The sequence below is a fragment of the Tetrao urogallus genome, assembly GCF_951394365.1.
Source record: "Tetrao urogallus genome assembly, chromosome: 20".
Taxonomy (NCBI): Eukaryota; Metazoa; Chordata; class Aves; order Galliformes; family Phasianidae; genus Tetrao; species Tetrao urogallus.
This window is the reverse complement of record NC_136833.1, coordinates 6,502,318-6,524,327: the sequence shown is the minus strand read 5'-3', so window position 1 is coordinate 6,524,327 and position 22,010 is coordinate 6,502,318. Positions and strand designations below refer to the sequence as shown.

The following is a 22,010-nucleotide window of genomic DNA, read 5'->3' as shown; positions in this document are numbered from 1 at the left end:
AGGACAACGGTGCCCAGAAGTGCCTGCAGGCAAAGCAGGGTTCCTGCAGTTCCCACCTGCTGGCCAGCAATGCACCTCCCAGCACCACTGGGCACAGGAGCTGCTCTACTGCTGTTGTTAAGTGGCTGTATTTACTTACCTTGCAATGAGAAAGGGGCTAAAGGAGGAAAAAAATTAAAAACAAAACAAAACAAAAAAAACCCCCACCAAATTTAACCAAAGGAAGATGTATGGCAGGGAAGGAGAAACACTGCAGCTTCAACCCCAAACCAGTGTTGCAGTCTATCATCATCAACTCTAGACATCATGCTGACGGTCCCAGGCAGGGGGAGCAGGCTGATGGAAGTCCATCTCTTCCCCCGCTCGCTTTTCCTTGGCTGGGGGGAGGGATGGTGGTGATGAGTTTAGCAGAGTCCACGGGGGAACATCCATCAATGGAAGGCAAAGAGCAGCAGTAGGATGGTGCAGATGCCAATGATGCTGCCCAAGATGAACGAATCCCGTCGTTTCCGAAGGTTGATCCTCTGGATCAGGCTGTTCACTGCTGGGAACCGGTCTTTAAGCAGGGTGAGTCAAGGTCACACCAAAAACACAGCCACTTATTGAACCAGCCCCAAATGCTGTACGTGCAAGTCAGCAATGCCACAAGGTACAGAACTACCCCCAAGCTGGAGAAAGAAGATGCAATCAGAAAGCCAACAAGATGAGCAGGATTACAACTGTACTTTGCTAATAAGGCAGAGAAACTGTGATCTAATAATCAGAGGAAAGAGTGAATGGAACAGGTTAGAGTTCACATGTACACAGAACTCAGTAGTTGATCACCTAAGTGTGATCTAAGTGTGAACACCAGTGCTTGGTGTCATCTCCACTATGAGGAGGGCGAAATTTTGGTGATGTTATTTAATGGAATAGTTACTGGCTAAGGGAACAAGCAAAGGCAATTGACAGAGAAGCATGCACGTTGCATGAATATGCACTAATCCCTGCACAGCACATGAAGAACTCCTACTGTCAAATCATACTAATGTCAATCTATCCTAAGCTAAGAAACCAAAATCTTAACATCTGCACGCCTGTGACAGACAGAAGGATCCTCAGGTGATGAATAACAAGCTATAAATGATACCAAACAGCAGCAGGTGCTCCAACCTTGAAAGCCAAAACCAACACACAGAGTTGGAAAGGTAATAAATGCTTTTATAGGTCCCCACGTGAAAAATGTAGACATGGGTCTATAGGCAGGGTTCAGAGTTGAATAAAACCAATTTGCTCATCACATCTGCTAGTTAGATTAAAAAAAACAACCACAACCCAACAAGACACCGTAGGTTATGCAGCTGTTGGCATCCCAAAGCATTTTGATCCCTGAATCAATGGCATCCCGAAAAGAAGTTACTGTGCCTCTTTCCTAAGCATTGGCAGCACAGTTTTCTTAAGGAAGGATACTAGCCAAGGTATTCATCTTGCTCTGTATTGACTTCAACATCCCCCTCTGCGAAGTCATATTTTCTTTCGTTGCCATGGCAATGCTGGAAAAAGAAAAGAGTGGATCGAGTTGCTGGTGCTAAGAATAATCCACAGTTAAAACAACAGGAAAGCGAGCAGGCAACACCTCTCTGCAGAACAATGAATGAGGTGAAGCAATGTGAATGAAGCAACATTTGGTTCCATTAATCTCTCTTTTACCCTTACATGATTTCTTCTTGTAGAAGCCATTAACAACTGAAGACGACTCTTTGAACAAGGATTTGGTGCACCTCCACCCCCAGTAAGAAATGAGTTCCATTCCCAGCAGCCTAAAGGTGCCCTGCCAGACTACACTGTAAACTGGGAAGCTTGCTGAATCAAACAGATCCCAGCTCCAGCTGAGCACACAAAGCTTGGGTTCTTCTGATTCGTGTCCCACAAAGTCCAACGTTGCTGTTTTCTACAAGCTGGTGTATCACTGAACTGTACCAAATGACACTGCCATCGCAGCAGTAAAAAAATCACATTTTTGACCCTCTCTCCTAATTAATGTCACACTAGGAAATACAGTTTCCATCCTGCTGCTTCAGTAAGACTTGGTCAACCCAGACACACTCGGTTCAAATATCAGAGCACAATACAAGTGAATATAAAATCAATTCCAAGTACAAAACATTCTGCAAGTTGGAGAGCAGCAACTATTCTCTTTAAATAATCAAGCATGTAAAAGAAGATTTTGGAGAAATACTCAGCTGATAATTTTTCTTTTTTTTGAACCTGAAGCATCTCCTCAGCCCATAAAACCAAGAGCTCTACCACAGGCAGCGGAAGGGCCGGCTGCTACGTGCAGTGCCAGTGATGCCCCATGTAGCCACACTGAATGCAAGAGCTCTGTCTTGACAAGCACTCATTGACACACAGAGTTCAGGTAAGAGTTTAGAGTCAGGAGCTGCAGCACTTAAGAAGGAAAAGTTTGAGGAATGCTGCTCTCCTTGGCTGGTGTGAACTGCAAAAAGAAGTAGAACATCCATAGATGCTGTGGGGTTACAACTCAGAAGATGACATTTGCTACTGACGACACGTGTGTGATTAACAATGATTAAAAGGAGTTCCTGGATAAGTTTCTAAGCATTAAATATGGAGGGAAACTGTTCTGGGAGAATGAAAGTTAACTGGAACATCGTGATAAACAGGGAAATAGGAGGGAGCTAAGGCTGCAATGCGATAGGAAAGTGAACAGATAGGAGAAAGTATCCTTTACCAAAGACAGACATCCAAACTTACAGGAGCATCTTCTGCTTGCTCACTCTCAGTGCCTGAATCATCCCACGTACCACTGCCTTCACCAGGGCACTGCAGCCAACCACAACATCTGGCAAATCCAGCAGAGCTGAGGCCAACAGTGGCCCTTTCAGACCTACAGCACAAGATCACTGCCACAGCTGAGAGACACCTTAAGGAAACAGCCTGGATCAATGAGCCCTAAGTATGTCTGCAGCACTAAGTTCATTCGGGCTCCCTTCCATTGTATCTGCCAACTCCACCTCCAGGAGACCTTCAGGCAGCATCTCTTGCCTTCCCACTGTGTGCCAGCCAAAACTGGGAAAAAACAAACAGCCCAAAAACATAAAAGGAAAAAATCTGCATCCCTCTCTTTAGGTGGAGGATGCCTTTTCCAGCCCCCTTTCTGCAGTTTGAGATGTATTTCAAAACAAAACAGAACAAACAAACAGAACTCTGACACAATGGATGCTCCTGGGCATACTAAGATCGACCTTCATGCACTTGATGGCTTTGAGTTGTTTCATGCAGTGTCTGATCAGCACAAGGTGAAACTGGAGCTGTGTGGAAGCAGCAGGGCCTCCTTGGGGTTCAGGAGGAGGTGCCCATCCATCAACCTGTGCTGCTCTTCTGTGCAAGCAGAACTGACCAAAGCAGCTCCTCTTGCTTTGTACAGGCATTAAGCAAAGCCTGTTTGTTGCTGTGGATCCACCAACTCACCTGCTCTGTTGACACAACTGATCTGTGTGATTACATGGAGGAGTCATTTCAGGACTCAAATTAAAATTCAGACAGAAAGCACTGTTCTTCATGCACCGATCACCCAAAATATTGCCTGAGCCTTTGTGCTTGTGAACCTCAGACTACTGCATTTAAGCCCCACCACAATGGCAATGCACAGCCTCTGGGAACCAGTCCTTCTGTTTCTGCACTCTCAAGCATGTAGGCATCCTCATACTCCTCATTAAACAGCTCTGCTTCCATTCCCGCCCCCAGCATATGCTCGTTAACTCACTGTTATCATTTGTTTACTGACAAATGTCTTTTTTTTTTTAATTAAAAAAAACGAATCCTCTTCCTGTTCATAGCACTGGTCCCGTTTGGTCACTCGACACAGCAATCTCTCCAGATGAAGAATTACTTTTTCTTCCATTTTGAGACTTCTAGCCAACGTTTATGTCATAAGATTGAATCCTTCCTTCAGGAATCCACCTGCTCCCTGGTAGATCCAATTTTCAAACTCACTCAGCAGAACAACACAGAATTAAGGCTTAAAAGTGCACTTTGCTTCCCAACAAAACGCTGATCATTTCTCAGGGCATTCTTGGAGATGATGAACGTTGATCCTCCAGCTTTCCCAAGCTCCCACAGGAAGTTTGGTTCTCAATTGTTCCTGACTGCTGATTACCAATGATAAGACATCTCTGCTAAGCCCACGTTACAGGAGTGGCAGCATTGATGAAAACTAAGAATTAATATCAGGATTGCACTACTTCAAACATCTCCCCATGCCACAGTGCTCACTGCAGCACGGCCTTTTCTGAGTGCAGCACTGGACTGAGGCAGCAGGGATGGCTGGGTACCTTTACCCCACGTAGCAGCCATTCAGATGCAGTGTATCAGCCAACCAGATCTTCCAAAAATCAGCTCCTTGTTTCACTTATTCACACAGCTCAGTCCCATCTGTATGAGTGCAGAACTAAGACAAAGCTCTCAAGGAACAAGACACGCTTTTAAAAATAAAATAACTCATGTGCTACGGGAAGTTCTGCTTCACTTTGTGCTTCATGAATCATGCTTGCTTACTGAAATGCATGACAACATCTGTGACTGAGGGAATGGACTCAGTGACTGTGCATAGAAATGCAAGCTCTGCTTTTAAATCGATAACAATTATGACTACATTGCTTGTTCTTTGTGTACACATATACACACACATACAGGCATATCCATACACACACACAGCCTTTCCAACTTCACTACACATCATCGTGTCTTCTGCTGAAGGCTCAGAGAAAACCTAGGAAATGCTCCCCCAGAAATGAGTGCGACTTCACCCAGATCCTGCAGGCTCCCCTGAGCAGAGCTACGACTCAAAATCCAACTCCTACCTACCCACCCTGTGAAGCCAGGACTTAACACTAGACAATTTTGCCCTTTTATTAAATCCTAATTGTTACCCAGAGGAATGCCCCCCGTATATACACAGACATTTTCTACTTAGTTATTCAATCTATGGGTTTGGTCAAAGCAAAAATGCTCGAGTCCAGCCTACCAATAGACAAAGCCTGACGAGTGAGCCTGAATCAGGCACCAGAAGGAATATTACAATGAATTCCTAGCAGCTGGTCACACTGTGCATGCCAAACTGTAGCAAATTGTCAAAGTGAACCAACCTAAAAATATAAGCTGTTGGAAAACAAGAAATAAATCATTTGCTATTCTGAGAAAGCGATCATGTTTGAAAATGAAAACCTGAGAACACCAAACATATTAAGCAGAATCTATGCTTATATTTAAATATATCCAAGACAAGTGAACACAGTTCCAAAGGAACTGCAGTACAAACTATCACTTCCCACTCCTTTCTGGAAAGAAATATGCTGCAGTTAACAGCCATGTCACATAATTCATTTAAAAATCTCATTATAAGGTTCATGCTAACACAACATCTGGAATGACAGCTGCAGCACCTATGCATCCTCTTGCAGGTCTGCTTGCTCCAAAGAAGAACCACACACAATGCCCCTCTTCAGTGCACTGCAAGTCAGAGCAGGAATATCACACCTGGACACCTCCAGCTACTGGGGGTGACAAAAAAATCACCCTGGCTTCATCAGAGACAGAACTGAATTAAGGGGATCTAAATTAACAGCAGTGTGTGACGTGTGTCGTTACCCAACTCTTTCTCTACAAAAAGAAAAGTAGAACATTTTTGGCAACGGCTACAAGAAGTCTGTTTACTACAGGTAACAAATGGTGCAACAAGGAGCTGAGATCCAGCCTCCTAAAATCACAGCTCACCTGCTGGCAGAAGGAAAGCTTTCTGCACCCAGCAGCAAGGAGCTCTGAGCTGAGCCAGGCAGTTGGGTCTATTGCATGAGAAGCCACCCCTGGTTGATCCACAGTCAACCGCAGGTCTGCAGCTCACCCAAATGGAACTCCAAGCCATTTCACAGCAGGCAGGTCACCTCCTGATGATGCTGTGGCTGGGACACCACGGGGCTGGCTCACAGCTCATCAAGGAACCCAGGCCACACACAGGTAGGTGCCCTGTTTGAGCCCCAGCTTGCAAGGCAATCCACTCAGGACTTCACTTATCTTGTACTCTCATGCTCCTCAGTGACACGTAATCAGGAGGCCAGGGGAAGAGCTCAAATAATACGAGTCATTTTGCAGGATATCAAGCTTAATAAGTCATCACTGGCTTTATAATGCTTTAGTTATGAGAATGTTTGAGCAAGGAGAGCAAGGAAGAGATCTGACAAACACTGAGTGCGCTTATGAGGTGGAAAAGCAGGGCTACAAATATGGCAATAAAGGAGAGGATGTTTAATCAGGAGAAGATGAGAACCAAAGCAAAGTGAAGACTCACAGCATCCGTGCTCAGACTGGCAATATCTTTATGAGCCTGAGGAGAGACTTCATCCACGTTCTCAGACATTACGGCAGTGACCACTTCTGGTTTGTCACAGCACATTAACGTGGTGGTTTAACACATTCTTCCACCATGTTAATTATACTGAGCCCACTGAATGTACTTAAGCTAGCCAGCCTTTAATGGACACAGAGCCTCTAATTACTCCTCTTCATCACTTATGCCAGTACATGCATTATCTGAAACCATATCTTGCTTGCTTTCTTCTTTCTTTTTTTTAAGGCAATAATCTGAGACTTAAAACCATTAAGTCAGGCACTCTGAATTATTGGTTTTCAAAATCTCAGAGTTCAATGAAAGATTGGGAAGGGCACAGATGATAAAAATAATTTGTAATGCTACGATTCTAAGATTTCTAGATCAGTTAGAAAGGCAGCACTTCAATATTCAAACCACACGAAAACCAAGGAATAAGTAACTATGCAGCAGCAACAGTCACTCCAGCCCATAAGGTCCAAGGGCCTACCAATCTCAGCTGCATACTGGGATGCTGAACACGTCCAAGGACTACAGAAAATCGTGCTGCAGGAGAGTAACCCTAAGAAGAAACAGCCCCACTACTGGAATGGCCCTCAGCAACTCAACCTGAGATTCCCTTTGCTCAGCCATCCTCGTTGTTGCCATAGAGGGTATTCATCTTTGAACAGAAACCCAAATTCTCCAAATTAGGCTGAATAAAATATTCCGGTAACACCATTATGTCAATGTTGAATAGTAAAAATAAAACCCCACTTCACTGTAATACAAGTTGTGAACAATACAGTTATTGTGTAAAGAAAGTGACTGAGACTTCTGGGCACAGTGCAGCGCAAATACTGATTGTACAGAAAATAATGAAAATTAGTAAATTCATCCCTACCTTATTGTTTCTTCTATCAGCCGATCTGAGCTGAAAGCCAAGAAGAAAAAACAAGGTTAAAAAAAGGAACAAGCACTCAGTACTTCTGATGGTTACACCAGTGATTTCCATGGCATAATCCTTCACAAATGTACCCCAGTAAGCCTTGTTTCAGAGCACAGCTGCTGCTCACTACAACACAGATCTGGCACACATTCAGTGAGAGTTCTGGAGAAGAGACACAGAGCGTCCCCTAGAGCAGCACCCACCAACTATAAGCAAGGTAGGACCTCTGAGACCCCACGTCCAACCCAAAACCCCACCATGCTCACTACCATGATCCCAGCACGTTTCCATGGCTCCTGAACACCTCCAGGGATGGAGACTCCACCAGAGCTGCTACTTCTGGCCCTTGAAACACGGAGACAGCACACAGAGCGCTACAAATATTTTGCCCAAGCTGGAGTTGGGGACCCAACTGGGGTCAAACACTGAGAACATTGGAACTGGAACACTTCATTCTGCTCCCAAAACAAAGCCATGCTCCAAAGAGCCAGATCAGCTGTGAGTTGATTGGTTTAATGAAGTAAAGCTGTTTTCACCCACTGTGGGGTATTTATTACCAGGGGCACAGAGAACTCAAACGACAACCCAAAGCATTTAATTGGTGCTGGAAGTCACGAGATGAATGGTTCTCAACTTACAAGGCAGTCCTCCTGACTATTGAAAAGGATGAGCTGCATATGAATTGTGTTCTGAACGACTGATGTGCAGGAAGGGCAGACTGAGCTAACTCATACATTCTCATTCAATAAATAGCTGCAAAACACACGGGTTCGCTGAACACATCTTCCAGTATGTCATTCCTATTGCCTCTTCTGAAGGCTCTGAGAGCACCTCCAGCACTGCACAACCTCACAGTTACAAAAAAAACCAACCAGCCAGGTTTAAGGAAGCCCAAAAGCACAGTGGGGAGCAGAGAACCAAAGCCTGACCGAGGGAGGGTGAGTGGAGGGGATGCTTACAGATGTCAGACTATCAATATTCTGTTTCACACCGATCTCACAATTATAAGGTCAAATTTTAACTACTTGACAGAATCAAAAGGCAAAACACTGAAAAAGGTAACCCTGTGCATCTTACACATCCAAAACATTATGGAGCTCCTCGGAAAATCTCCACTTTATTCTTCTGCTTTCCAAGCAAAGACAACAATTCCAGTGGACATTGCCTTACGAGCATCCAAGCAAGAGATCGCTCTGGGCAACATTAATCTGCCCTGCCATATGTTTCAGTAAGCTGGGCACTTTCACCTGTCGAGACAGATGGCACTTTGACCAAGTCATTTAAAAATACTATGCAAAGGAATGCTAAAAGATGCTGAGGTCATCACCTACCGCAATAAGGGGCACAGATCCAGCAGCAGCAGTCATGCACATGAAATAATCAGGCTTCTGTGCAACTGTTATCTTCAGAAAAGACTGGGCATGCAGTTCATCATTTAAATACGTGGACAGGTAATTTTTCCTCTGGGTTAACTTCAGTAAAATAGGCTTCTGGGATAGAAGAGCTGTGTGCCCATTACACCTAGCTTTTAAAATTATTTTTCCTTCTCTTTTCTTGTTTCTTTCTTTATAGAAGCACCAATTTTACTTTGCTCTGACTGTAAGATTCAGCAATAGCCTTCGCTCCCCCAAGCTGCTCGCACCAAATCTTTTCTATTTTCACAGTCCTGAATCACCAGGCAACGTGGAGCTTTAAGGAATGCAAATGTTGCAGAGCATACTTGATACTCTAATACAACTCTGCAGGTTATGATGAAGCAAATCATACTTACACAGATATTCCCATCATAGCCGTTCCTATCTCACAAATGAAACACCACAAGAACCCCCCAAAAAACAGCAATGCTTCAGTGCCATCGAGATTCCAAAGCACTGAAGTTGTAAATATTAAGCTCTGTAAGAACTTAACTAGAAAAAGGTGAAGTGGAATTTAGTCTTCCCTGTGATAATAATTAGATATTCCAGATTTTACCAGACTCGTATCAAGCTTGATTCACTTCAACGCCAAAGAAAGAAAGAATTGTGCTGGAGGTGCATAGCTAGTACAGACACAGATGCTAGGGAAGACAAAAACTGCTGCAGAAGCCTCACTGACTGGGGCCAACACAAGAGCATGGAGTCAAACACACCGAGGGGATATGAGACCTGAGGAGAGAAAAAGAGAAGCACTCAAGGCCAGGCTGCTGAGCAACCTGGGCTTTAGGGAGGTATTCCTGCCTATTGCAGGGGGATTGGAACTAGATGATTCAAAGGTCCCTTCCAACCCAAACCATTCTATGATTCTATGAAAACGTACAGCAGAGGTCTGTGCAAACAACAAAAAACTGACTCCTGTGTTGGTAGCGAAGAGCAGAAGTAGCACCTGCTATGAATACACAGCAGAGAGGAAAAAGAGTCCGTTTGCCTACTAATACTCATCTTAAATTGCCAGTGAGAGAAGAGCAGGTTGGCCAAAAACAAAGACTTGGGGTGAATGGGCATTGCTAGGGACAAACATTCCGAAAGCAGAAAGGTTCCAACACCCACACAACCAGTGGGCTCCCTTGGTTCGTTAAAGCAGCACCAAGCCGGGTGCTAAGGAGATGCAAGGCTTCCACACTTCCACTTGCAGTAGCCAAAATGAAATAACAGCCTACAACAACACAACAAATACCAGCACAAGTACGAGCATTATGTTCATGTATAGATTTGCCCCAAAGGAACAAACTGTTAACAGTGTGAATGTCACTGTGCCTTCAAGCTCTACGCATGTAAGCAATCTTATTCCTGTGGATCACTGTGTGACACTCAGCAATCGTGTTCAAAAAGAAAGAGGAAGAGCTGCAACATTGGAAAGGAGAAGAGAAATCATGACAGCACATCATCATGTTGCTCTTAAGTCAATGCAAGCAGTTTGTTAGTCTAAATGAACAGAAACCACTGCTCCAGGCAGGAGGCACCAACGTAATGGTGTTGGGTTTCCTTCCAGATGCTTCACATCTACCTTGTACACGTGCGAACAGCACGTAAGAGGTTAGAGACAGCACAACAACCAATCTGCAGTCCTGTGATAAAGAACTCATTAAAATCAGACTCCTAACGACATCATTAAGTAAATACCTCAACAGCGCGTTGGTTACAGCGAGGAGAGCGTTTCGGATCTGAACTAAAGCTAAGCTAACACAGCTCTGCAGCTATCTAACATCTGTAATTCTGCCTACACCAGGACTGCAAATAATAACAAGATTTTTCTCTAAGGCTGTTTAGAAAATGATGCAAGGGATGCCATGGCTTTGGGGTGGAGCTCCATTCAGAAGCCAGAGCACGCTGTTTGTCTGGGATCTCTAAAGGGCACAGCCCACACCTCCCCTGCACTCCATGTATTTGTCTGAGAACTATCAGCAGAGTAAAATAAATGTTTCTGCAAAAAGAGGAGTTAGCCAAGAAAGCTCTTTGGCACACAGAAGGACTACTGTGAGTGCCTGATGTCTGAGAGTCCCAGGAGGGTGAGTAACAGCAATACTCCTTCCTTTAAAGCAGATCTATAAGGAAATAAGAGGCTTCTCAATAATCTGCACTATCCAGTTTACCCAAAGAACGCAGTTAAAAACTTAAAATGAAAACAGCTCCTATCATCTAAATGAAGTGCAGCAGCTGGTTGCCTATTAGTAAGCATAAAACCAAAGCCGGGATGGCACCAAGAGCCACATCACGAAGTTTCTAGAGGCTCTCTGTCCACGGTTGGGAAAGTTCCTGGATAGATTGACCCTCCTGTGTAATTGCTCCCTATTACCCATAGGAACAAAGTTAAATGAACAGAGAGGGCAGGCCTTACTGTAAGTCATTATCAGTAACCACAGCTGTCAGAACAATTCCAGTAACTTACTAATGGGCTCTATCGGCATCTCCTTGGACCCAGCATCAGTAGTAGTGCAGTTTGCACTATTTCCTCTGGTTTATAAGATACAGTGTAAATTATACCTTTAATCAAGGGGGAAAAAAACCCCTCAAAACCAAGCAGCACCTGTAAGAGCACACAGCCTTCAGAGTCCACCACCAAGGTGACAGAAGAGAGGACACCAAGATAGCCTGTCAGCAGTGGTGTGTTGGGCACAACGAGGAGATCGATGCACCATGAAACCCAGTACTGTAACAAAAAAGGCTGTGCCACTTCTCCACCTCAACCTCTCTTCCTAAGACTGGAAAAACTGTCCTACTACTCACACACCCATGATGGCAAAAAAGGAAAGCCAAGGAGAACGCCTTCCAGAGGAGCCTGGTCACACTCCTTGGTATTTAATACCTCAAGTGTCTTCTTAATTTCTAGTGAAGCTAGCACAGAAACAAAGTGAGAATTATCCCCGAGATGACAACCCAGTTTTATTTTAGTACGAAGCCTAAAATACACATTGGGTTTCTGCCTCCTAACTCTGCTGTGGTTTTGAGGTTTTTTTGGTAGGTGTAGGAAGACACACAGCCTCCATTTAGGACCTGATCAGAGCACCTGAAGTTAGAACTACTTACCTGCTTCTTATGCTTCAGGAAAGGATTCCTGCAATTGTACAGTGAACTAAATAATGCATTTTAAAGCTCAGCAGGTGGGAGGCAATGCTTGATGTCCAGTAACCCCAGGTGCTAGGACACCTGCAGTGCCTTCTGCACAGCAGCAAGGATGACGAGCACCTCATTGTGAAGCAGTGGTACAGAGGTTCAAATAATAAACTCAATAATGACATTCACACAGTAATGTAATTTTCCAAGAGATATAATATCTATTTCTGAAAAAACAGAAATAATCACTGCTTAATGTATCCATACACACACATCTATGCAAACCAACATATCTTCTGGTAATCACAACAGCAGGAGGGGTCCATTTCTCTGGAAGATGTTTGCTTCATAAAACATTTCTATAGGGAATATCTGCATTAGAATGCTTTCTAGAATGCTGTAAGCATCAGCAGTAAACTTGTCTTAATTTTAAAACCGTTTCCTTCTCATAAATGGGGATATTAACATGTTCTGTAGCTGGAAAATTATACTACATGCATCACTGTTGTGATTATACGTGAACTGAGCGCTCGCTGAGGATAAATAGAGCTCTGCAATCACCAGAGGCAGCTCCTCTGAAGTAAGAGCTAATTTGCTCATGTTAAATAAGCTGCACAAAAGAACCTCGACAGAACTCCACCACTGTCGGATCTGTTCAAACAACACACCTACTTTTCAGAACCTACTCATGGGAGATGAGTTTCGGTACCTGTCAAAGTCCCAACTTCAATGCAGCCCTTGTGGAAGGAAAGCTGTCCTAGTTAAGAAGCGGTGTCTGAAGGAAAACGAAAAGCAGATCAGCAAACGTGGCTGACTTGTTTATTTCTGAAACGAGCAACTTGCTTCAGAAGTGCCCGTGGAGCTGTGAAGTCTGAAGGGTGGCTTTATGGCCCTGCCTCCCCACACCAAGGGCAGCCGCTGCCATTAAGGTAAAGCCCAGAACCACAAACCAGAGCAGAGCTTCAATCTTTAGTTTCCTTTGTTCGTGATGCACTCAGGTCATTTTTCCCAACTGCACTGTGAGGGTTTGCCCTTGAGTTTCTGCAGATGTCTATAAAGGCCTGGGGTGGATTTCATGGGCTTTTCCTAGGGGGCACGTGGAAATGAACACAGAACCTCTACACTTTGTACCAACCATGAGTTCTGAGGTTCTCAACGCTGCTGCCTGGTTGTGTCCTTGATTACCTGCACAACCTGGTGTAGCTCTGTGCTGGAATCTCCAAAGGAAGCCCCCAGAGCGTGCAGGCACCTCCCCTCCTTGCTGGAACAAACACACTGAGGCGTTACCAACTCACCACAGCCACAGGCATCAGGGAATTTATCCTCACTGCCTTTTAAATGAAATCTAACTGTAAAGAAAGCTTGCAAATAAACCTTGTGAAGCTAACACAATCTTTAGTTTAGTGGTTGTTCTGTTCGTTTTAAGCCTTAAATATAGCACAGGAAGATGAAAAGCACCACTTGATTTTACTCTAACGAAGCTCAAACTATTTTTAAAGGGAAAACCTCTTTCAAATCCTGAAATGCTACAGGCTGATTTTCACATTCTTTTAGAAAATTATTTATAAATAGTAACAACACCCAGGAGAGCATCTTCCTTCGCTGCCTGCAGCCTTTGAACCTCCCCAAATTCTCATTAAACTACTTCAATAACTCGCTCATGCAGTCATATTACACTCCTAATAAATGGTGAAATGCTTTTTTTTCCAGTCTTTTTTTTCCCCAGTTTTTTTCCAGAACTGCCTCCACTTATTGAGAAACATTTATCATTAAGATATGAAAACAGATGCGCTGCGCTCAGTCCAGCTTTGTGGATAAGTGTGGTGATAGGTGCATGAATCCTGTGTTCAGGCTGGGAATGCTACAGAGGAAGGTGATGCAGCTGCTGTCACACAGCCTCGTGTCATTCTGCCATGAGGTTCTGCCAGCAGGCTCACAAATGGAGCCCACTCAGCCCCACACAGGGACCAGGCTGAAGGAAGAGTCACTGACGTGCAACTGCATTGAGACAAATCTGCTGCAACAGGAGACAGAACAGAATGAGAGCACAGAACTGGGTTTGGAAACTTGAGTGGAAGCTGTCGTGCTGCTCTGGGACAGCAAAAAGCTCCTTTGTTCAAATATCTTCCTTAAAAACCAGCTTATTTGTGCTGCCTCTAGGATGGCACGTACAGCCCTACCCAAAAACTCAGCGTTAGGGAGGCTCAAAGCTGCACCAGACAAGTCAGTTTACTGCAGGGTAATTACAGTGAGCATCCCAATTGGCTTGCACCAGCACTTCTAATGCAATCATTGCCCAACTTTCCCTGCTCCAGAAACAAAGAAGCCAATGATATTTAACTGCATTTGGGAAACTGGTGACACAATGCTGCTCGAGCTCTTTCAGTTAATCACAGCGTGGAAACGTTTTAACCTAGATTCCTCACTCCTGCCTTGCATTATATCTTCCACTTCAATAGACAAAGCACTGCAGCCTTCTATTACTACTGCACAGCAAGTATGCAGCCAAACTGCACCTTTTTCAGTGCTTCTAGCCAAACAGCCCAAACCAAGCTGATGGTTAGTGTGGATTTGCTTTTCATAGCAGATCTATGTGGCTTTTTCCAGAACTGCTACAAAGCAAAGAAAGTTATTCATTACCAAGCTCTGCTTCAGCTAAAATCTGTATTAAAATTAAGAAAATAAAGCAACAAGAACAGAGCATTCTGCTTTGACATGGAGACAAAATAAGTTCAATTTAGAGGTGAGTGGAGCAATTAAGAAAGTCCTTACTGGGCCCAACTACAGCAGAGCTCAGCAGTTCTGAGGCACCAGGCATGGAGGCTGAGCACGGCTCCCTCCTGCTGTGCCCAGCCTCCCTGGGAAGGAGGAAGGAATTGGCGAATTAGCTGTTTCTCTTACGGTCTCTTTCTTTGCTCTGTGTGATGGAAATGCGGAGAACAGCTGGAGCAGCCGCTCCCAAGCATCTGTGCATCCCCCTGCAATGGGAGGTGAAGGAGGGGTGGAAGGGGTGGCCATGGCAGCACTCTGGGTCTGAGCCAACGCTGGAGATGCTCCAAAACCCCCCAGTGACACGAGCAGCACAACACAGAGCATAGATGGTCCACAGGGCAGAGCAGGATGTAACAAAGAACGGGAAACTACAGCCAGGTAGAATGCTGGGAGCTTCTCTCACAAAACACTTTAAGGAAGATCCCTGTAATGTGCCTCAGCATCTCATTAAGCTGACTGCTTGCACACAGCAGTGCTGAGCACTCGTGAACAACATCAGTAGGAAGAGGGAGAAATGGTGAAGAAGTCACTCCCTCTGTTAAGAGTTCAACTGTTCAACTGTGCTACCAACAAAGTTTGAAGGCGGTTTCCTGGTGATTATTCTCTACAGAATGTGGCCGTTTCTGCCCCCATAAAACACAGGAAATTTGATATAGTTCGGTAGAAAAATGAAATGCAATAGTAGCAATAGAGACATTTAATACCTCAGAGTGCTTTACATGGATGAAGTCCCTGGAGTCACTCAAGGCCAGGCTGGATGTGGCTCTGAGCAGCCTGGTCTGGTGGCTGGTGACCCTGCACACAGCAGGGGGTTTGAAACTAGATGATCACTGTGGTCCTTTTCAACCCAGGCCATTCTATGGTTCTATGAAAGTCCCCCATGAACACTGATTTACCCCAACATCTCCACCAGCCAGGTATGCATTATTTATAGCACAATGACACAACTGCTGCAAATCCCCCTATTCCTACTGCTCGCTTCTCCCGTTCCTCTTCTGCATGCAGAATGCAAACGCCCTGCTGTGATTTGCTCACTCTCCTCCCACCGTGCCACCCACCCTCGCTGTGTTCACACAGCACAGCTCTGTGCCCCTGGCACAGCCCCTCAGCTCACCCCGTACCCCAGCAAGCTGCACACCTCCTTCCTGGCTAGGCTGAGGGCCTGCAGGGCAGCGCTCACCACAAACAGAGCCAGCTGGTGATGAAATCAGCCCGAGCCATCTGCACCAGCACAGCCACCAGCAGCGCTCCTCTTGGAAATGGGCAAATGCCTGATTTTTGAGCTAAGCAGCAAGGCAGTAATCACAGCAACCCAACGACGGCAGGACCAAGCTCCAGCAAGAGCTGATGAGCACAATTTCCTTCCCCGACAACTCAGCACTAACAGGGCAAACGTTCTCACTTGCATACACACGCAGCACTGCAAATTTAATCAAACGCATTACTCCCTTCTTTGCTGACTTTGGGCACAGCTCATCAATAACTGCAGAACTTCTCAGGGCGCACATCGAGCCCACAGGACTCCATCCACTGAGGCAGCACTTTTCAGAGCAGTTTATAAACTGCTCAGCTACGTCTATTCATCAAAACTCTTGTTTCCTTTAGATGGAAAACATTACAAGAAAAAGAATGACTTGTTTACTTCCTTGCCAAAAGCATACAGACACATTTACTGCACTGCACAGTCCCAAGGAAACCAATATTGGAAAAATCAACTAGAGATGCTGTGAGATTTGATGTTTCTTTAAGCAGCTGCCTTGCCAAAAGAGCCAAGGTACGAAGTAAAAAATAGTAGCAGGACATCAGTACACAACAAGAACTGCCTTCCTGCCTCTTTTTAATTAACAGGTGTTAAAATCTTTATTACAATTTTTATTATAGTTTCCAGCACTGTTGCTTCTTTCTCCACAGGTAGGAAAACCAACCCACAAACCATGGGTACAGAACTCAAATTGCAAGGTGAAAACACTCTTTATGCCTCTTCCCCCCAGGAAGGAACACTGAGACAAACCCACCTCCCTGCTAAACCCAGAGCTATGGGAGGAACCAGCAGCGCAGTGCCCGTGCCAGCAGCACTGACACAGCAGCAGCACCAGCCTGGGGAAGGGAATCCAAATGGATGCCCAATGCCCACAGCTTAATGGAGAGCAGTTTGTGTGCTACACCAAGGGCCCAGAGTGCTTCTGCTGCTGTCATTCCCTTGCTGCTTAATGTACGTTGGATCCTTTTACTCATCAGACTTTTGTACTCACTGATTATTATTTTTTTACTTCCCCTCTTATTATCTACATACGGAGAAGGCAGACTTCTCCTTCGTTCTCAGTCTTTCCAGAAAGGATGATGTTTGATATGGGGCTGAAAAGTCAAAAGGCAGATTTAGGCACAAAGCAGAGATCCAACATCTGCCCTGAGGCTCACGCAAAGAAGAGCTTTTGGCACTTCTGACCCCCATACTACTTGAGATCAGACATTAAGCAGGGTCACAACCAAGTCTGTACTCCACTACTCAATAGGAATACATCACTGCTGTGGCACTGTCACCACTCTGCAGCTCACAATAATACCTTGCACACTGTGTGTTCCCATCTCCATTTTCCAGCTCTTTTCCCAAGTTTCACAACTACACCAAAAATACATCTGAACTCTCACTGCTGCCCCTTCATGACAATCTACATGCAGTGCCTATTTCTACCAGTTAGCCAAGCACCACCATTCACTGCACTGCAAACACCTCAAAACACACACAGCCTTCAGTCACTTCCCCTGCCAGCACGTATATCTAAGCTTACAGAGCCTCAATTCAGGAGTTCTGTGCATCTTGCAGGCTTTGATTTCCTGCCAAAGCTGCCTTCTCCTTCTACTCCAGACTTCTTCACACACCTTCGAGTTATCTCTGCTGTGCAGTACTGCTCCATGATTAGTTTGAGCTCTGTTTCCTAAACATCCCCAACTCATATTAAACTGTTTTCTGTTTTTCTTTTAGCCTTGATTGATACCTTCATATTATCACCTAGAAGATGGTTGAAATGTTTCTGAAATTGCTTATTTTTCACGTGTTTTTATCCTTGAAGCATACAGAGAGCTTGGTATGTTTGAAGAGATCAAAGCAATGGACGCCTCACAGAGCTCCAGTTTCAGTGCTTGAAAACATCTTTCAGGTAATGTTTGCAGAACTTCAAGCTTTCCTCTCTTCAAAACAGAGCACTCAGAGGATCCTCAGCTTTTCAGAAGTGGATTTTACAACTCCAGAAATATTTCATTTGTAGCTTTATCTAAACTACTTAATGAAGTATTCACTCCAAAAAAATTATTCAAAATAGAAATCCCAACATCGGGAAGGAACCCAGTTTACCTTAAGGAATCAATGTCAGATAATTTAAGCATGACGTTCCAGGTGATGTTCAACCCCAAAATATGAAGCCTCCTTTTTTTATGTGTGTGTGTGTGTGTGTGTGTGTGTGTGGAAACTTTACATGCTCTGATCATTCACGCCTAGTGACAGATTCAACCCAAAGAAAGGCTGAGGTCGTTCCTTCTTTTAAATGAAAGCCTGCCCTCTGGTGTGAGCCTGCAGCTTAGCATGACTACAGCCAAGAACAGACAGAAACATCAGTGCTACTTCTTGACTATGCATCCCAGTGGTCCACAGAACACCAGCAGTGCTCTGCTACTGCTGTGTGGGGAATGCACAAATAAAACCTCTCCCAAGCTCATGTGCTCTGCAGCAAGAATCAAAAGGCAGCACCTCATTTCCCTCGTCCAATGAAGTGCAGACAACTCACAGATACTGGGGAATTAGTCTCTTCCATTGTCTTCTGCACACATTTGTTAGAGGTAAGGAAAAATCACAAAGTTCTCACCCACACTTGGAATTCGGAATGTTTTACCCCCCAGAAAAACTTGCAACCTTCACCATAAGGAAATGTGCAAGTTATCCAGAAATAAAAGTAACACCTACTTCCGAAGGTGCTCGTGTTCCTTCAGGAACAGCTCTGTTCTTCTGTTATTCACGCCAGACCCACTTTTATATGATCTAAATGCAAAAAACAAACATTGAAAAACAATTTCTGCAGAGGCTTTTCAGTAGACATTACTGATTCCTGTACACATCGTGCTGTGTTGCTCTGAGATGACCAACCAGAAAAGCTTCGGTCACGCTCAAACATTTTTTAAGTGATCTGTGCTTCACAGTTTTACTTCTACAAACACGATTTTTTCATTTTCACAGTTAAAATTAGCAAACAAAACCATCAAATACTTCTATCAGAAGCTCATGAAGAGTTGTGAACTCAAGCAACCGCTCTCATTTTGCTCAGAGTGCAGAAGATTAACCCGAGGCAAGCACACTCCTACAGGAGGTGCTGCCTTCCCCCTTCTGGCACACTCCCACAGCACTGCTGCAATACACAACGCAACTTACTCAATATCTTTTTGTACTGATCCCAACAGATTCTCCCTTTCTCTTATTGCCAGGAAATTCGCTTTGGTTTTGTGGAATTCGTGAGTGTAATCCTGCAATAAAACAATCACTCCAAAGTTAGAGCCCTGAGATCAAGTTTCCAAAGCAAGACACACAAATCTTGCCATCTCTGTCAAACGTTAGCCCTCAGCAAAGACCACCTTATTAAATTCACATCACGTTCCAAGCACACGTGAGGCTGTTGAAACCCCGACCTCATTTGGAGAAGTTTGTTTGTAAGAATGCTTTCAGACCCTGTGCCTGCAGCACATGTGAGGGGAGATGTTTTTCAATCAATCAGATTTGTTGTTTCTTTCATACTGGGCTCTCACAGAGCTTCCTCCCAGCCAACAGAAATCTGGAGTGCGTCTGAGCAAGCTGCTATTAACACTAATAACTACTCCAAAGAAATGAAACACAAGAGGAACACGTGCTTGTTACCTGCAGGATGTCTCTATGACGCTGCAATGTGTGCATCAGTGCAGCATTCAGGGATGGGACTCCTGCACTGTTTGTATATTCTGCCATTTTGTCATTTATTCCAGTAAGCTGTAGGGGAAAAACAAACAAACCAACACAAAAACCTGAAACTGTTTATTATTGTAGGAAATGTACAGTGTATAAGGTGAAAGAGCTTCCCCTTATATCAGATGCACACCATCAGAAACACTTCTTTACCACCCATGCTATTACCTTCTAAACACTCATCACAGGAACCTGTACTGTGATGCTTCAAAATGCTGATTTAAAAACCAGTGGTTTGTGTATTACCTTTCCCAGAAGCTGTTCAATCTCCACAGCCATGGTCTCAAACATTCTGTCCTGGCTCGACCCATTTAAGAGAGGAGTGGTGTCAGAGCTAAGGAAAAAGAAGGCAAGTTATCAAAACATACAACAACCTGCATCACCTGGGGACAACAGCACCTCCCCTTGGAAGATACACCAAAGAAATGACACCAAACAAATGATTATCTCCACAACCAGAACAAGATCAGAACATCTTGTGTGGGAGGGCAAAACTAAGTAAGATAATTAGAACAAACAGCAAGTTATATATCCCAGAGCTAAGAGAGAGAAAGAATCTGACTCAAGAGCAATATGATTATTCCTGAGTTGCTCTCAGGTTTCCAGGACAGAAATTCAGTGAAAGATTCAAAAAAATCATTTCACCCTCCAGAAACTTTATACCCAACCCACCACGGTAGAAAACCAAGAAACACTCTTAAAATTCAAAGGAATGGGCAATGAATTTGGTAATGAAAGCAACTTTCAGTCAAAAGACAAAAAGCACACAAGGCTGTAGGATACACAGGTTTGTACATATCAAGACATAACCTAAGAAGGATAGAAAGTAAATACTGATTTGAAAAAGAATTGAAATCAACACACATACAAGCAGTAATCACTCTCATAACCGAGATGCAATGTGGGGATCCAGGATTAGCAGGCAAAAAATGGCACTTTTTAAAGGTTGCACATGGGGACAAAGAAGCTGATAGCCAGGTGCTGTGGAACTGCAGAAAGGCCTCAGATCGAGTCCTTAAGCTAGAAAGAATTGGTGAGTTTTATCATATTAATCCTCAGTCAAATACAAATCTGCCTAAATAAACAATTTCTTCAAACAAACTCTGTTATGCATACACACAAACACTGTACATACAGCTCTCCCCGTCCCAGTCCCTACTACGACTTACCTTAAAGGAAATCAGAAATAACAGCCACCCCTGGGGAAGGGACAGCCACAGACTGACTGCTTCACTTCCCCACTTTGTTGGTATCCTCCCTGGGCTGGTCACTGCAGCCCCGTGCCACAATTCCCTCATCCCTGCACAGGACCACCAGCACCACGGCCACCCACCGGCGAGGTGTGAGGCTGAGCTGCCCGAGCACAAAGCATTTACTGAAGTCCCTGAGAACTGTAATGCAGGGAGAAGTGGGAAACAATGCAGGCAGCTGTACTGTGCACTAAGGAAGCCGCATCCTTCCCTCACACACTTCCCCCACAATTGAGTGGCAGCCTCGTTCACAGCAGGAAGGCTGGAACTCGATCTTTAAGGACCCTTCTGACCCAAGCTGTGCTGATCCCATGAATTACAAACTGAAGTTTAAATACAGCTTCTCCCATTGCCCTGTGTGCTCTCACAGGCGGAACACAAACACACACCTGTCCATCTGGCACCTGAAAGAGACATTTCCCAGAGCCCAACTCCAGCACCACAAAGTAAGCTTCTTAAGCAACTGTGCATCAACACCACAGGTGGTACTGGGGACCAGCATTAAACCACTGACACGAACCAAATGCTGCAAAGAGCAAAGTAAAACGTAAAGAAACGTGTTAGTACCTATACCTGTCGCGCCGCCCGTCCCGGCTGCTGGTGCACAGCTTGCTGAAGGAGACCAGCTTCAGGTCCAGCTCGTTCTCCAGCTGCCTCGCCTGCTTCCTGAGATCTGCACGGAAGGGGGTGCAGGGGGGAGTCACACACAGCCCCAGACCGCCCGGGGAGCCCCGCGGAGCCCTCACACAGAGGCGGCCCCAAGGGACGGATGAGGAGGACGGGGGCTGAGAGCCCGCAGGCCGCGCCCCACACGGCCCGAGGCCTCCCCGCCGCGGGGCTCAGCCGGGCACCGGCGCCTCACGGCTGAACGGCCGACAAGAACACCGCACCCTCCGGCTGCGAGCGAGCAGAGGAGACCCGGCGGAGGCCTAGCCCTGCCTGCCTCGTGTCCCGGGAGCGCCCCGCGCCGCCCCGGCCCCACTCGCCTTCCCAGTAGTTGCTGCTCCCCGCCGCCATCTTTGTTGTCCAACGTCAGCCGCCGCCTGCCGAGAACTCCTGGCTAGAGTGCCTCCCTCCGAGCGCGGTGCCCGACGGGACGGCCGGACCTCCCAAAGTAGCGCCCCCCAGCGAACGGGAGGCGCGGAGCACCGCACGCCCACGT

General features: G+C 45.3%; 1 protein-coding gene across 2 annotated transcripts; it reads right to left on the bottom strand.

The window, feature by feature from the left end:
• Positions 1-431: 431 nt before the first annotated feature.
• Positions 432-21,865, bottom strand: GOSR1 (golgi SNAP receptor complex member 1; the record flags this gene model as incomplete). 2 transcript variants are annotated; one of them, XM_079545349.1, is made up of 9 exons in its annotated part: positions 432-556; positions 1,450-1,532; positions 7,269-7,298; positions 18,573-18,647; positions 19,035-19,126; positions 19,515-19,622; positions 19,845-19,932; positions 21,416-21,521; positions 21,835-21,865. In XM_079545349.1, 9 exons carry the CDS (start codon positions 21,863-21,865, stop codon positions 432-434), a joined length of 738 nt encoding a protein of 245 aa, XP_079401475.1. The 2 variants fall into 2 exon arrangements, with proteins under 2 accessions (XP_079401475.1, XP_079401476.1); XM_079545350.1 differs by having other exon boundaries at positions 21,422-21,521.
• Positions 21,866-22,010: the final 145 nt, after the last annotated feature.